Source organism: Notothenia rossii (assembly GCF_949606895.1).
Source record: "Notothenia rossii genome assembly, chromosome: 8".
Taxonomy (NCBI): Eukaryota; Metazoa; Chordata; class Actinopteri; order Perciformes; family Nototheniidae; genus Notothenia; species Notothenia rossii.
Window position 1 is genome coordinate 53,187,888 of NC_136906.1, and position 15,985 is coordinate 53,203,872.

At 42.1% G+C, this 15,985-nt stretch overlaps 1 protein-coding gene across 1 annotated transcript in view; it reads left to right on the plus strand.

Annotated features, from left to right (window-relative positions):
- Positions 1-4,695: 4,695 nt before the first annotated feature.
- Positions 4,696-15,985, plus strand: part of kcnk10a (potassium channel, subfamily K, member 10a) — a 41,710-nt gene continuing 30,420 nt past the window's right edge. The window contains exons 1-2 of the mRNA XM_079643083.1: positions 4,696-5,177; positions 8,207-8,592. Of these exons, the coding sequence (XP_079499209.1) occupies positions 5,123-5,177; positions 8,207-8,592 (441 nt within the window). The 5' untranslated portion in view covers positions 4,696-5,122. The remainder of the gene's footprint in view (positions 5,178-8,206; positions 8,593-15,985) is intronic.

Below are 15,985 nucleotides of genomic sequence, written 5' to 3' on the forward strand. Positions count from 1 at the left end.
CCTCACCAGCAGGTGCAGTATCTAGGGATGGTGCTCGATGCAGGCAGGCTGCACGCCACCCTGTCAGAAAGCAGACAGGCGTCCCTGCTGTGGGCAGTTTGCAGACTGCGACATGGGGCAACAGTGACAGCTTTGACCATCATGCAGACTCTGGGTCTCATGGCGGCTGCTCACTCCGTGGTGCCGCTGGGGTTGCTGCACATGCGCCACCTGCACTGATGGCTTGCCGGCCTTCGTTTAGATCCCAAGAGGCACAAACGACGTCTGGTGACCATCCTCCCCTGAGTGGTGGGCAACCTCCGGTACTGGTACAGTGCATCTCCGGAGGGGAACTCCACTGGGGCGAGTGACCTCCTACATCACGGTGTTCACAGATGCATCCGTGACATGATGGGGGGGGGGCTGCCTGGAGAGAGCTATAGGTGGTCGCTGGTCTCTGACGGAGACTCAACACAGCAACCTTCTAGAGCTGCGGGCAGTAGGGTTGGCACTTCAGCACTTCAAGCACGTAATACAGGGCAAACATGTGTTGGTGAGGAGCGACAACCGAACCACAGTGCCGTACATCAACAGGCAGGGCGGAGTCTGCTCCACCGCCTTGTTGACCACAGCAGTGGTTATGGGCCTCAAAGATTGTGTTGTCTCTGAGAGCCCTCCACATCCCGCACCGGAGAATGGGGGTGCCGACCTCATGTCAAGAGGCAGGCCCCTGCCAGATGAGTGGGTGCTTCACCCGGAGGTGGTGGAGCAGATCTGGGCCCAGTTCGGGAGAGCGGAGGTGGACCCGTTCGCAAACCATGGCTAGGCGGGACAATCCGCCCTTGGGGGTGGACGCGTTTTCACACGAGCCATGGCCAAGAAAGCTGCTCTACGCCTTTCCACCGCTGCGCCTCATTCTCCCCCTCCTGGAGAGGGTGAGACGAGAACATCTGTCAGTCATCCTAGTGGCCCCAGACCGCCGCGTGGCGCCGTGGTTCGCGGAGGTGACACAGATGATGGTGGGCCAGCCCTGGGCAATTCCTCAGGCCTGGGGGGCGATGTCGCAGGGGGCTGGTGCAATAGGGGCGTTACCCTCTCTGGGCCAACCTCTCCAGGCTTGGTTCCTGAGAGGGACAGGCTGAGACAGAGGGGACTATCTGATAGGGTTATTCAGACTATCCAGGCTCCCTCCATGAGGGATTTGGCGGCAGGTCAGCCTTTTGTCAGCCGCTTATGTCACGGTTTTTGCGGGGGGTCAGGAGGCAGCGCCCAGTAGTGCACGACTCCGCCCCGCAATGGGACATGCCGTTGGTGCTCGAGGCTCTGGTCACAGAACCATTTGAGCCTCTGGAGCTCTCCTCCTTGAAGGCGCTGTCATAAAAAACAGCGTTGCTGCTGGCCCTGACTTCGGCCTAGAGAATGTCTGAACTGACCGCTCTGTCGGTACACCCGAGTTGCCTGTGGATCCGGGGTGACCGGAGCGGGGCGACACTCAGACGGAACCCTTCCTTTGTGCCCAAGAGCCTAAGGAGTGCGTTCAGGTCGAGGGGTATTCAGTTGGGGGGATTTAGTCTTCTACTCCATGGTGGGGCCCGGGTGCGCGCGTTAGCATGTTATGTAGAGCGCACAGCTACCCTGAGACGCACTGAACAGCTGTTTGTGTGCTTCGGGGGCGGGGTGACTGGAAAAGCTCTGTCCAAGAAAAGAAATATGCTAATATAACAAGGGTTACAATATGTAACCCGGCGTTATGCTGTCCTCTAAGCAAGGAGAAATGACACATAGTAAAATGAAAGCACACACCTATAATTCAGGATGTCTCCTATCAATGGCAATGATAAGAATTAATATTTGATCAAGGGCAGTGAAAATATTAAATCTAAAAAAAGTGGTCTTGTGGCTCAACTTGCCACAGTGTAGGGGTAAGTTGATCCAGGTCAGGAGGTCAATTGAACCACTTCACTTTTTAAACCTGGGCATAGGCCTACCTACAAAAAATCTTAAAGGTAACTTTAAACAATAAATAACAAACCAAATACAAGTTTAATTCAAATATTTGAATATACATTTCGATTAAATTGATTGATTTGTTTACCACTGGTGGAACGCCAGCTCCCGCTAGTGGTACGCGGAGGAATCTGAAATATAAATTTTTTTTTTTTTTTTTAAGAACTTTTATTTTTTTACATTTTATTCAACCAGATGAAAACATTGAGACAAAATCTCATTTTCAATGCTGACCTGGCCAAGAAGGCAGCAACGGTTCTTACACATACTGTAACACAGACGTAAAAAATCCAGAAAACACAACTAAGTAAACAGAAAGACGAAAAGCAGTCCCTACATTGTACACATTTGGGACAGTAAGGTACACTACTTATTACTGCAAGAGCAGCTGGTGTTAAGGACCTCAGACAACTTCAATTTAAAACAGGCTGTAGGGACAAGTTCCATCAGTTTGAGGCTTGATTGAATAACATTAATTCAAAAATAAATCATACTATCAAAATACTACAACGAATGAAAATAAGCTTGAGATAATTGAAACTGTGGTTTAAATAAGTTCTAATAGGCTATTGTTGTTTTTAGATTTAGAAACACATTTTTTTATATTTCTGGCGTTGCTAATGACGACCACACTACCCGCAAACGATTAGCGAACGTTGCAAGCAAGCTAAAGAAAGAAGAACGCTGAATGATGTTAAAAACGTGGCTCAAAACGGGAGGTATTCAGAAGAGAGGTACAGAGGAGAATATTACCAGCGAAAGTGAACAAGTGAATGAGGAGGAGGACAGTCATCAACCGAGCACAAGCGCAGCAACGCAAAAGATATATGCACAGCCACAATGCTGTGATGGAGGAGAGAAGTGACTCAGGGAGAAGGCATTTGCTCAAAGAATGGAGAGAAGGTTTTTTTTCAAAAGCTGAAAAAAAACACACACTTTTCCTTAATTGTTATCTTCTTTCTTTTCTTTTTTGCCACCACAGAAATGGCAATAGCAAACATCAGCAGACTGACGATGAGCTATTCGCCCTTAGGCTCATCTGCTCCTGGAGGCTTTCATTATTATTGTGGAACTGAATTCCCAATAGGACATTTTCTGTTACAATGTAGGTTGTTGCAGGAGGCCTACATTCAAACTTTGGTATAGGAAATGACATGTATGTACAGTTGTCATTTGTTGTGTGAGAATGAGTTATTATTTTGTTCTTTATGTTCTCACTTGTGGTGTGAGTGAGTGAGTGAGTGAGTGAGTGAGTGAGACAGAGAGAGACTGCCCTTTGTACATGTAGCTGTGGCTGACAAGAAATAATGTTATTATGAATACATTGGCCTCCGAGTCCTGCATGAACTGTGCATAGACTGTATTTTAACATATGGTGGTAATTGGAGAGCCAACTATTTTCTCAGGTGGTACTTGGTGTGTAAAAAGGTTGAGAACCACTGTGCTACTCCACTGGCTCAACTTAGCCCAAGACCCATGGTTCACTTTACCCCATAGTCACCATTTTAGAAATAATTGCCTAATACGCTGCCAACACATCAACATAACAATATATGTTTTTAAACAGTTTTTGTATTATGATGAACAGAGGGACGTTCGATGCATTCTTTATCACCATCATCATAGTGATACAGTTAGTTTGTGTAAGTTTATTTGTTCAATACAGTATAGGCTATATCGAGCACTTTCATATGCATTGATGTTGAAGGCTACGCCACTTTCGGGTCCCGGGGAGCTACAGCAGTGAAGCAGCCCCAGAGATAACTCTTTCTTCATTGTTTTTTGTGTATTCAGTCATCATCAGGCCATCACGTGGTTTCCGAAAATAACCGAGTGACACGAGTAGATTTTAGCCGAGACCGGCGGAAAGTTTGTCTCAAAACTCTGTGTGTGTAAAAAGACGATCCCCAAGCAGAGATTTGAGATGCACAAGTAGAGATTTGAGATCCGCAAGCGCATTTTTGGTTGACAAATACAAAATGGATTCACAAATGCCTGATCGAAAGTTGTCCATTTTAAAAGAGATATTCACAGATCTTTTTTTTATTTGTAAAAACATTTAGCGTAGGCTATTTGCAGATCCGTTTTACATTTGCAAATTTATTTGTGAGTTTGCAAATCTTTTAAATGCATTTGTGGATCGTGTTTTACATTTACAAATCGCATATTTACACAGCAATTATATTTATGTTCACACAAATAATTATGAGACACATCTATGCCCATATGCCCCTCTCTAAAATAACTGGCCCCAGTGTGCCGTTTCCTAAATTGCTCTAGAACCGTCACTGGGCTACTGCCAGAATGTGCTTTATGAAAAGCAGGTTTTCCTATAAATAAAATCCTTTTTCATACTAAATATCTTGGTTTCTTATTTTTTCTAAGGACATATTGTTCTGTTATAATACACTTAAGTAAAAAACATCCTATTGAAATGTGTCTTTTATTGTATTTGCTTGCATTGCATTTGATATTGAGGTATGGCCTAATCCATAGGTAAAAGTCACATCACATTTTCAATATCATTAAGATTTAACTCGAAATTCAAATTGAAATCCATATTGGTGCTCAGTGGGAGTTTTTTTAAATAACATTATTATTCCATCCTTCCATCTACCTCCTTCTCTCCCTATTCCCCAGGGAAACTGTTATCTTTCTGTAAACGGACGTCATGTCATGTGAACTGTTGCGCATGCCGCCTGTCACAACGATGCGCAGCGGTGGAACCAGAAGCGGTCTGCGTCGGAGAGGAGTGGATCGACACTGGTAGCGCAGAGTCGACGATCCGCTGCATCCCGATCCTGACGTGGACGCACAACAGCAACAAACCCATCAGTATGTAAACGATACACACTTGTAATGGAGCATCGTCTCCCCGCTGCACAGTATTAACCTGCTGGACAATGCGGACGGTGATGCGGCGAACAGTGGGTGTGCGCTCCTGAAGACCCGCCGCGAGTCAACAGAGAAGAGCAGCTTCACCCAGCATCTCCACCCACCTCGGATAATGTGTTTTTACTCCCTGCCGTTCTCCATCCTCTCCAGGTTAAAGCCGACGGAATCGACCGAAAGGACCATGATCCATTAAATACATGTATCCCCCCCTGCAGCAGCATCAAGAACCAGGAGATCCAAGATGAAATTTCCGATTGAGAATCCAAGAAAGCTCGGGAGCATGAACCCTCCACCAGGTTAGACTGTCATTTTTAATATTGCCATCCAATCTGCATTTTCCCATTGAATCCCATTAAAATGCCTCATCTCATCACTGCGTATATTGAATTGAAATGCTGCAGTCTGGGTAATTGCCCCTCTACAGTGTTTACCTGGTCTGCACCCACTGTGATTGCTTCTGCCTGAAAGCTCCAGCAAGCTTTCCACTGAAAGATTAATGCTGACCAAAAATGACTTTTCAGAGAAATGTGGTAGTGGAGGCTGATGCTGCATGCTGAACGTCACTATGGGAGAATAGGCTACTGCAGCCTGTGCCATTCCCACTGATGGAAACACAAAGGGGGGGCTTGTTTTGATGTGTCTATACCTGCGGAATGATTCAATGGGAGGGAAAATTTGTATTACCAAATGATTCCAGGAAAAATTAACTAGACTGTCAGTCTTTTTAAACATTCTCTCACCACTGGGAAGATCCCCCCCCCCCACCGAAATCTTGCATGGGTGTCACGTCCTCCTATAGCGTAGCTTCAACATCTGTTTACCCAGCTGGTGATTCAGCACATGACATTTTGGAGATGTATGACAATCATTTCCAAGTCTTGCTTCTGCACCGTTAAATCTATGATTTTGTACTGTTCATCATCACATCTGAAAATAAAGCGGTTTTCTATACACATTGGTTACATAACAAAGCAGACAATTCTATCGGTATCTATAAGTGTGCTCAGCGTCAGTGAGATATGTCACTGGTCACGATTCCACTGTTACACAACATTATTTAAGACTGAGAAATGTAAAAAACAAAGGGTCACACCGGGGGATAAACCCACACACATCAGTCTAATCATATTCAACAGCCTGGGTTTGTTCCAGGAGAAGGACCACTGTACACTTTTAATGACGTACACAAATGGGTTGAAGCCACGTAAAGCCATTTTAAAAACACAGTTTACACATCTATTCAGTTGTTTTTACCATTGGAAATTAGTTTTTATTAAAGACTAAATCCAATGCAACGCATCCTCCACCTGCACCTAATGTCTGAAAGAAAGAAAGTAAGCACACCCAAAAGAACTTCTGTGTAAATACTATTTTCAAGGTCAAGAATTTGCCATTATTGCTCAATCTGCCAGTGATCACCCTGTTAACTGATGTATCCTTGGTTCTATATTGTAATAAAATAATAGTAAAAGGCAGAGGTGACATCTTGAAATTGCTTCTTTTTAAGTTTGTTATTTGATAGTGCATTCAGGAGAGGGATGGTACATGCAACAAATGTCCCAAAACTTGAAACGATAGTGGGTTGTTGCAATTTAATGCATGCGTAGCTGCCAAGGCACTCAAACATTTCTTATTTTTTCTGACCAATAGAAGTAAAACTTAAAAATACGTTTTATTATCCCAAGCTCCTTGAGTTTGAACCCTGTTGTCAAAATGATTCAGTGGATTAGTAAATTGCTTAAAGTTGTATACCATTCCCAGAAAGGTTCATTTTAACACAAGTGCTTTACAATGGACATTAAATGCATTAAGATACAGGGCAATGAAACACATTACACAGTTTTATTGAAATACATGTAAAAACAGTCATTACAAAGCCAAGAGAATACAAATTAAAATACACACAATAGAATAAAAAATATATGAAATACAACTATAAAGTTACAGTGTAAGATATTACTTAGATTTAAAGAAGGCAGTGGCAAGACAGAAAAAGCCTTCAGTCTTGATATAAACTACTTTATTGGAGAGGACCTGCAGTTTTCTGGTAGTTTGTTCCAGATATTTGGAGCATAATAACTGAACGCTGCTTCATCATGTTTAGGTCTGAATCTGGGGACAGAGAGCAGACCCCTCCCAAAAGACCTGAGAGTTCTGGAAGATCAGAAATGAAGTAAATTCCGGTGTTAAGACCTCAGAAATTGAGTGATATTATCCAATTTCTTAGTGTTAGTGAGGACTCCAGCATCAGCATTCAGAATAACCCGCAGCTCTCTAACCAGAAATAATTAAAGTCAAGAAATGGCTAGCGTAGGATTACTTGGAAAAAGATGGCCACAGGTGTTTTCACCCTTCCTGGAAAACGACGCATCTTTACCTCCCGTTGGTACAGACTTATTATCTTTGACCCACTGAACTTTTTGATTTACATGTAGGATATGCAGCGAGTGCTTCACAGATCTAAACTTGCATGAGTTATAGATAAAGTAAAATGGATAAAAGGTTGTTTATGAGTTTACAAGTTTAGCAAGAGGCTTACTCTTGGAAGTTATGTTTTTGCGTTCAGGGTTTTCTCCGGTTGTTTTTGTTGTACAACAGTTGGTGTTGCAGCTATGTGTTATATCTGCATCTCTGGGTAAACATTAGAGTCTGTTGGTAGAAGATTAGAGTCTTCTCTCTTTTGCCTGTCAGCAAACATCCTGCAAAATATGAATCCTGGGAATAAATAGCGTTCCAGAGATTGCATAAAAGGCTTTAATAGTCGTTTTCATTTCTTTATGGTCTCGCTTCAGAGTTTGCCGATATAATATGTTTTTAAAAAGCATTTAGACTGTCTCTGGTAACTTTATAGTCCCTACATGGTGTATTGTGTAAGATTGATTTTCCCCTCTTTATTTCTCCTCCCAAATCTGTTTTGCTTAAAGGCATTTTAAATTGTTTTTAATTAAACATGCATGCTTTAATGAACGGAAATACATACTCACCTGTTGCATGTCATTTATCAGCAGAAAATATAACTGTTTTGTGCCGATAATGAATGGTGCTCTAACAAAATCGAAAGTTGACAGATAACATTTTCCTGATGTTGAATTCTTAATGCTAAGATGGCAGTCTTATTATCCGTCAGTAGAATTTATCATGTTTTTTCTGTTAACTTCCCTAACTCATGCCAATTAAAACGCACTGCGAGAATAAAATACTTTTTTTTAATTTAAGTTGTGTTTTTCTTGAGCCTTAAGTTACCACCTTTAGTTCTACATAGACACTTAATAAACCTTGAGATGTTGCAACACACACACAATTGTTGACTTGTCTTGTGTTTCAGTGGAAGTCCAGACCAACCTGGTCCCCCCAAAGAAGGTGCATGCAGGCATGCTTCAGTGCAGCCTGGTGCATGCCAGTGTGGCCACCATGCAGAACCCGATGGGCTGCACTCTGCCGCGGCTCTCTGTCGCCCCCCGCCCCCCCAGCGTGGTGGCCAACATGGAGGGGGTGGTGGACGGTTCAGCCACCTTCACCATGATGAAGCTGAAGACGGTGCTGGCAGTGTTCGTGGTGGTGGTTGCGTACCTGGTTGTGGGGGGCTTGGTGTTCCGGGCGCTGGAGCAGCCCTTCGAAAACAACCAGAAGATCACCATCACAGCAGAGAAGGCCGCCTTCCTGCTGAAACACCAGTGTGTGTCCCCGGACGAGCTGGAGGCGCTCATCAAGGTAAGAGCAGCCGTCGTTCGATACTGCAGCCTTTCCCTAGACCCGAATGTGGATCCCAGTGGGGAATAAGGTCTACTGAAACCTGAGCTTTATATCGATTAGACTCTTTTCAAGCGGCAAACACACCCCGCACACTGCCAGCCCCCTGGAAATAGATACAAACCACACTGAGCTGTCTAGTACACACAGTGTAGAGTCCTGATGGCTCTACATCCTTGAAACTTCTTGAGGTTGTGTGAATTTGAGAATAATTTTCCACTGAGATGTGATTTTATAAATTGAAGGTCTCAACTTTACTATTTTTCGACTTACTGTATCTTTACTGTTTTTGTACGTTGGATGGACAAAGAAAACATGTAGGTTGTGATTTCACTCTGAGACTGCCCTATGGAAACTCTTGGGATGAGTATTTTCAACTATTTCTCTTTGACATTAATAATTTGAATCCATTATTTCATTAAAGAAATACACATTAATAAAGAAAATAACAAATAATGATTATTAGTTGTTTCCCAAGCTGATATGTTTAAGTGGTTCTAATGAGAAGGCGCCACATGTTTCAGCTGCAAAGAGGATCAAACTTAGCTTTGTAATAATGTTCAGTTATTTAATAATGATGATGTTAATGAGAACATCCATCAAATAAATAGATAAATAAATGCAAAACATTCTACCAATAACACTAACATAAGACTTAAAGTTCTAATAGAGTTCCAAGGTTGCAGCAAAGGGCTACTTCTTTGTCTCACAAGACATTTCTATGAAACAAGGGTGCACTTTTTGAAGTGGTTTTTCATCATTATGTGTCCTTCAAATGAGCCAACTCAAACAGGAAAAGTGTTTCTCAATGAAGACTATAACAAAGCCGGAATTCACGTGAAAAATGAAACTCAAGGATGGATTGATACTGACTTGAAAGTTTGTTTTACATTTAAGCCTTATAAACATTGGGTAGAACTTGTTCAAAATGCTTATATGTATGTCTAGCTTCCATCGTAGATTCACACACTTAAGGAATGTCAAGGGATGTGATAATGACATAAACTGGGTAATGAGATTGGTAGGATTAATGTGGTGCTGGTGTTAAGTTCTTTTCATGTAGCTCTTTCTGGAAAAAATCAAGCTTAGCCAGTTTTATGTTGTGCTTTGCTCCGTGATCCTCACCAATGTATACAGTAAATGTACCTAATAGACATACCCCTAAGATAGACATGTAAAACACAACCTGTAAGGAAACTGTGATTCCTTTGCGTATGTGTGTCTAATCTTGATTAGCGTTAGCACCCTGTTGCTAACTTGCTTGTATTCAAGAATATACACTATAGCCTACAAGTACTTACAATACTGGTATTAACGGCAAACTATAGCACATGTGTTGCAGTTCTTAGTTTAGATTCAACTTCGTTTTCATAGCAGTAAGTGTAATCAGACATGTAAATGCAGTTTAGCATCCAACCCATCTAAGTGCAGAGTAGTACAGAGTATGTACAAAAGAAACCTCTGGACTACCAAGATTCAGAGTTCAGCAAGGTGGCAGCTGAGGTGCAGAGGCTGTTCATGAGCCTGGTGGTTTGGTACCAGAGAGTGCTGTAGTGGCACCCAGAGGGGTGTAGACAGTGCTTAATTTGTAAATCATAAGGTGCCGGAACGCAAAGTACATATGACAGCTCAGGGATGACGAGACGCGTACAGGTCCCGGAACGTATACAGAAAAGGTGCTGAAAACAACATGAAAATGTCCACTTGCAACGCTGTGGGACTTACAAGCCTCAATTTCAAATAGTATCTATGGTATAAATGTTATGACGATAATTTATAATTTTTTAGGCTAGTAGGCCTACGCACAACATAGGCAAATGCCCACATCACCACAGGTGGGACTTCAGTATACAGCCAGCAATTAATTTCTCAACAGGTTTAATGTGTAAAAAAAATATTTATTAGGCCTATTCAAAGATTGGCACGGCGGCCTATTAATAGACAGTATGTTTGCTCACCATATTTAGTTGTTTAAAACACCCCACATCACGAGCATGTCCGGATTGTCCTCTATCTCTTTTTTTCTGCTTTTACTGCGTGTGTCTGTGGCAGTTCTGTGTCCTTTGGCCACCCAGGACCTCACGTACGGGACTGGATTGAATTTAGCCAGGGGGGGTCCAACAAGATTTAGGAAGAGTAAAGATGACATGGTGGATGTGAGCAAAGAGCTACGGTTGGGAGTGCAAATCAAGTTCATTTGAGAAAATCCGCGCTCACATTCAGCACTTGCAATGGGAATGCTGTTGACAGCAACAAGTAACTCCATCAGCTCATCGGGGGTGTCTTTACCATCTGAGTCTCTGTACGTTCTGTAGGCCCGTATGACTGCGCGCGGGTTGGCAATGTTGAAGCGCTGACACAGTGATTCGACCTCAGTCTCTCCATACAGCGCACCTGCGTCCTCGGGCCAGTATTGTGCGTAAAGCACCTTCAACTCCTCAATGAACTTGTTATATCCAGTTTTATCTGGCATCCGTCCTCCTTGAGATAACATACGGTCCTCCAAGTTCTTGGCCACAGTTAGAAAAAACTGACCTGTCGCTGGACGTCCCACACTCTTCTACGCTCAATGCGCTCTCCTCTCTTACTGAATCTTCCTGCTGTAAGCCAGCTGATGTCGCGGTTCCGCTCGCCTCTTGCTCCGGCTGTTGTACCGGGCTAGTTGATGCCAGGGTACCCACCCGTTGCTGTTGGTGGTCCACCTGGCTGACGGTAGCTGGCTCTTGTTCCGGCTGGCGGTGAACCTGACCCGCTGCCCGGGCTTGGCTAGCTGTCGGTTAGCTAGCTGGCTAGCTGTTGCGGCGCTAACCTCCTCCTGGTTTTGACCATCAACATGACCGCTGCAGCTGCCCTCGTCGCTGCTTGTGGAGGCTTTTCTGACTCGTTTTGAAGTGTCTATTACCTCTTCCTTCTTTTTGAAGAAAGACAGTAAATGTAACTGTCTTTTTGACATGCTTGCATTGAATCACCGTTTCTTCCTCTCTACGACGTGCTCCTCATGTGGCGAATTTCAAAAGTGAAAGACGTTTGTCCGTTGGTCCAGCTTTTCAGTGCGTCAACACAGATCTTCGACTCTTTCAAATCTTAATCTTAATAAACGACATAAAATTCTTGGGATTTTTTCTGTAAATTAATATCTGCATATTTTATTTCATTTTAACCATTTTTTATTTTTTGTGAGAGGTACCGGATCTGCCCAAATAGGTGCCGGAACACAGGGTGGCCAAAATGAAGAGGTGCCGGATCCTGTTCCGGCAGGATCCGGCTCAAATTAACCACTGGGTGTAGATCACCTAGTCTGTAGGCGGGGGGAATAGTGACCATAGACACCCGTAACTAACGCTTCAATGCTTTAGAAAGGTTTCACCACCTTTTGCTTCCATTCTGAGACAAAGCAGTGGCCACACCATACTGCAGTGTTTCACGTAAGGATTATTTTAGCTGCTGTGCTGAAGTGCGTACATTAATTTTGCAACACAGCAGAAGATTTAGCACATACGGTGATATAAGAAGAGCTTCAGATTTTCTTTTCACAACTCTTTATTGGGATTAATTATTCATTTGTAACTTACTGTTACCTCCTATTATTTTGGTCATCACACACCCTGTAGCCTACAATCCTAAATTCAAGACCACACAATGACATGGCGGTTTATACTTAATCTGCCATTCCTTACAGATCATCTGATTGATCTGATGATCTGTCCATAACAAGCACTTTGTACATTCGTGTTGAGAAGGGTGCTATATAAATAAAGGTTTACTTACTTATCATCTGTTCCTGGACCTGCCAATTATTGGCAGGCAGGTGTTAAGCTTCACTAAAACCGTGGTCTGAAGAAAACACACCGGCCACCAGTAGCAGGAAGGTCTCAGTATCCACAAGAAAACGTGTCAGGATGACCAATGTGACCTGGGAGCTCCATTACCCGCTGACACAAGAAACCCTTTACTCCGATGGAGGCCATGATCTGGGGCCTCATTTATAAAGTGATATACGCTCAAAAAATGGCGTACACCAGTTTCAACGCAATGTTTGCGATTTATAAAATACTAACTTGACGGGAAAACGTGCGGTCCTCCACGCAAAGTCTAACCCATGCGTACGCACTAAGCACAAATACGGGAGAGACGAGAAACTGCGACACCGTTGGCAGAAGGAAGAATGGAGAGAAACATGTGGAAATAATACTATAAATAAAATGTTACCTCTCATTTATCATATATGAAGAATTCATTTTCAAACATTGATTAAAGCCAATCTTAAAATGATTAAACAAACGCCTTTTTGCGACTCCTCAGTGCACACAAAAGCATAACTTGGAGAAATAAATAAATACGGATATGTTATTTAAAACCACCTCGAATATGTTTTCTCATAAATGATGTGGTAAGCAGGAGGACAGAATTACGTCTAAACTGACGCCGTTTTGCATTTCTATAGGTTGAAGATACGAGCATGGTTTTATATAGCCTACTATCATGTTTAATCATGTTTTATGCCGTTCGCCGCCTACTTGATAAGTCAGTCGTAAAACACAGGAGGTATGGAAACTAAGAACACCATATATGGTAAATTGTACAGCTAATATAACACACAACTCATTAGTTGTATTTCCTTTAACTGGTGGATTATGGATATATAGTTGCTGATCGACAGCTGGAACACAAACCACCAAATACAAACAAATAATTCAGATCCAGTCGTCATGACTCCACTCCGGAGGGATTCCCCGATCATTTCTTACAGTTTCTCATCAAGGGGGGGGGGTCTCCTGTCCCCGGTGCAAACACACTGCCTGAGGAAGGCTATGTGTATTATTTTTGTCATTAACCTTTTTCGGACCACTTATTTATTTATTTATTTTGGTGAGGATCCGACCTCCATGCTGCTACTCTGGTTCAAACTGCATCCACCAAACAATATGATTTATCTCGACCTCCCCAAAATAACCAAAATCTGACAAGGTGTGAGTTGTCTCTTTTAGCTGTTCTGTCGTCATTTCCTGCTATCTTCTTCATAAAGTCAGTCAAAATCAATGAATGAAAGGGCGTTTCTTTGACTATTTATAGGCAAATATGGGCATTACGTGAAGCCCGCAAAAGCTGCACCGCATTTCGACTAGATTGGGATTTATAAAGGGAAACCGGCGTAGGAAGTGCCGTACGCACTTTCCTCGCCGGAACGCAATGTTCGGTGAATCGTATAATGTCGGAAAATGTATGTAGGCTACCTATTTTTCGGATTTCTACTACGTAAGCAACCTTCCCACGTGAATCCAACGCACGGCGTTATACATGGGGCCCCTGGACAGCTTTTCTAAAACTCATGGCTCTGCTACTTGCTACTACTGTGCCTTGTGTGTATTATAATTCTCTGTTTCACAATCAAACTTTATTAGGGTATTGAGCGATATGACATGAATTATGCAACAATCTTGCAGTATTTTTAAAGAATATTAAACTGATCTATTAAAGAGCTGAAACATGTAATGTAACCATGATTTTAGGCAAGTAATGGGGTAGAAATGACTGTTTTATGTTGTTTTTTCATTGAATGGTATAGTACTGTTGTTAGGTAGAGCTATATGAAAGGCAAATTCTACTTTATATGACCATATTTAAACACTGAAAATGTTTGCTTTGAATGGTTAACACTCAGTGGCGTTTTTATGTACAAAAGTGGTGGGGCACAAAAAACTTAGATGTCTATATAAGCTTCTGCAGTGAGGTTCATGGCTGGTGAGGAACTGGCACTGACCTTCAGGTTTACAAATATTATATTTTTGACCTAAATCAAAATATAATATTATTTTCCAAAGCTTTTTTTGTCTGATACTTCAATTAATTTTAAACAGACAGTTCAACTAAAGGATACCCCAACATTTTTATTTTATCATTTAAATATTGGATTGTTCTCTCTTAGTAAGATCCCATTTTCAATACAATTGCGGTCTTACCTTGACTTGAAGATGAAGTCCATTTGCCTATCCTTCTGGACAAAAATCTCTATTACTTTTTTGTAAAAGTCCTCCTTATCTTCTTGTAGCTTCAAAAGTCTATCATGTAATCGATAGATTTATGATTAGAAAATTATAAAAGTAGGGTAGACATGTGGATATTATCCAGCTGAACAAAACGTGCATTTATCTAACAGCTACGTTTCCCACAGATCTTATTTTGAGCTATTTTCTAAAATCCTATGGAGAAATCTCATTGCTTTTTTGTCGAGGGAACCCATGCGCAGCTTACTTCCGGGTTTTAGGACGCGTCACTGCAGCTCTCTGGTCTCCTCTTCACACACTACACTTTTCGCAGCCAATCAGCTCTGAATTATGTGAGATGACGTATGGTGGGGATGGCAGCTCAATGCCCCTATGGTCATTATTTTTTTGCCACACACATTAAATAGGAAAATACTCTGAGCATGCGCAGTGTAGTTTTTACAGTCACCATTCATTTAGACAGTGAGAGGGAGGGGCATGATCAGGTTTTGTCCCACCTGCGCCTAATGACCAGTCGCCACTGTTAACACTCACCAATATTGTTTAAGCCATGATTGTCCATCAAACAAAAACATGTTAGAAATCTTGGAAGTGATGACCTCAGTCTTCTTTCAATAAATGTTAATGCTCACAAGCTATTGAATTACTTCACTGATACGTCACAACTAATCAGGTATATGTTTTGGGAATTCAAACATTACGGGTGCTACAATGTATTAAATCATATATATAGTCATATAAATATACTACATACATTCATATATTTTTGGTATTTACAAGTAGTTGTTAATGTGGTGTTGTACACATGGTTGTACACACCGTCCCAGTTAAACTCAATTAGATTGATTCATTGGCCACAAAGATGATGGCAAAGCAGGTGCAGAAGATCTTAAACTCTGACCAATCAAAACAGTCTGTTTCAGACGGAGGAGGGAAAAGGGTGCTGCAGCAATAGACAGAGAGATATTTTCTGGACATTAACTTGGGAGCATTAACAAATGTTCATGTTTTAAAGTTGACATTTCTGATATTCCCATCCCCAATTGCTTTAATTTCAAGATCCATGTGATTCATAATTTTTACTTCTAACCATATTACCTTTCTCTGAAGGCCATACAATAAAAACAGACAAATTAAACGTTCTACTACTTTACCACACACTTGTGGTTCAAGCACAAAAGTCAAGGAAAATACAAATCAACAAATTCCGGAAGGCGAAATGTTCCGCATCTGTATCTGACCGAAACATGGCAAAAACCCCTGGACTATTTTTCTTTAAATCAAATCACCCCAGCAGGATTCACATACATTGACAAACCTTGTCCACAAAGGCGGGGTGGTGGTATAGC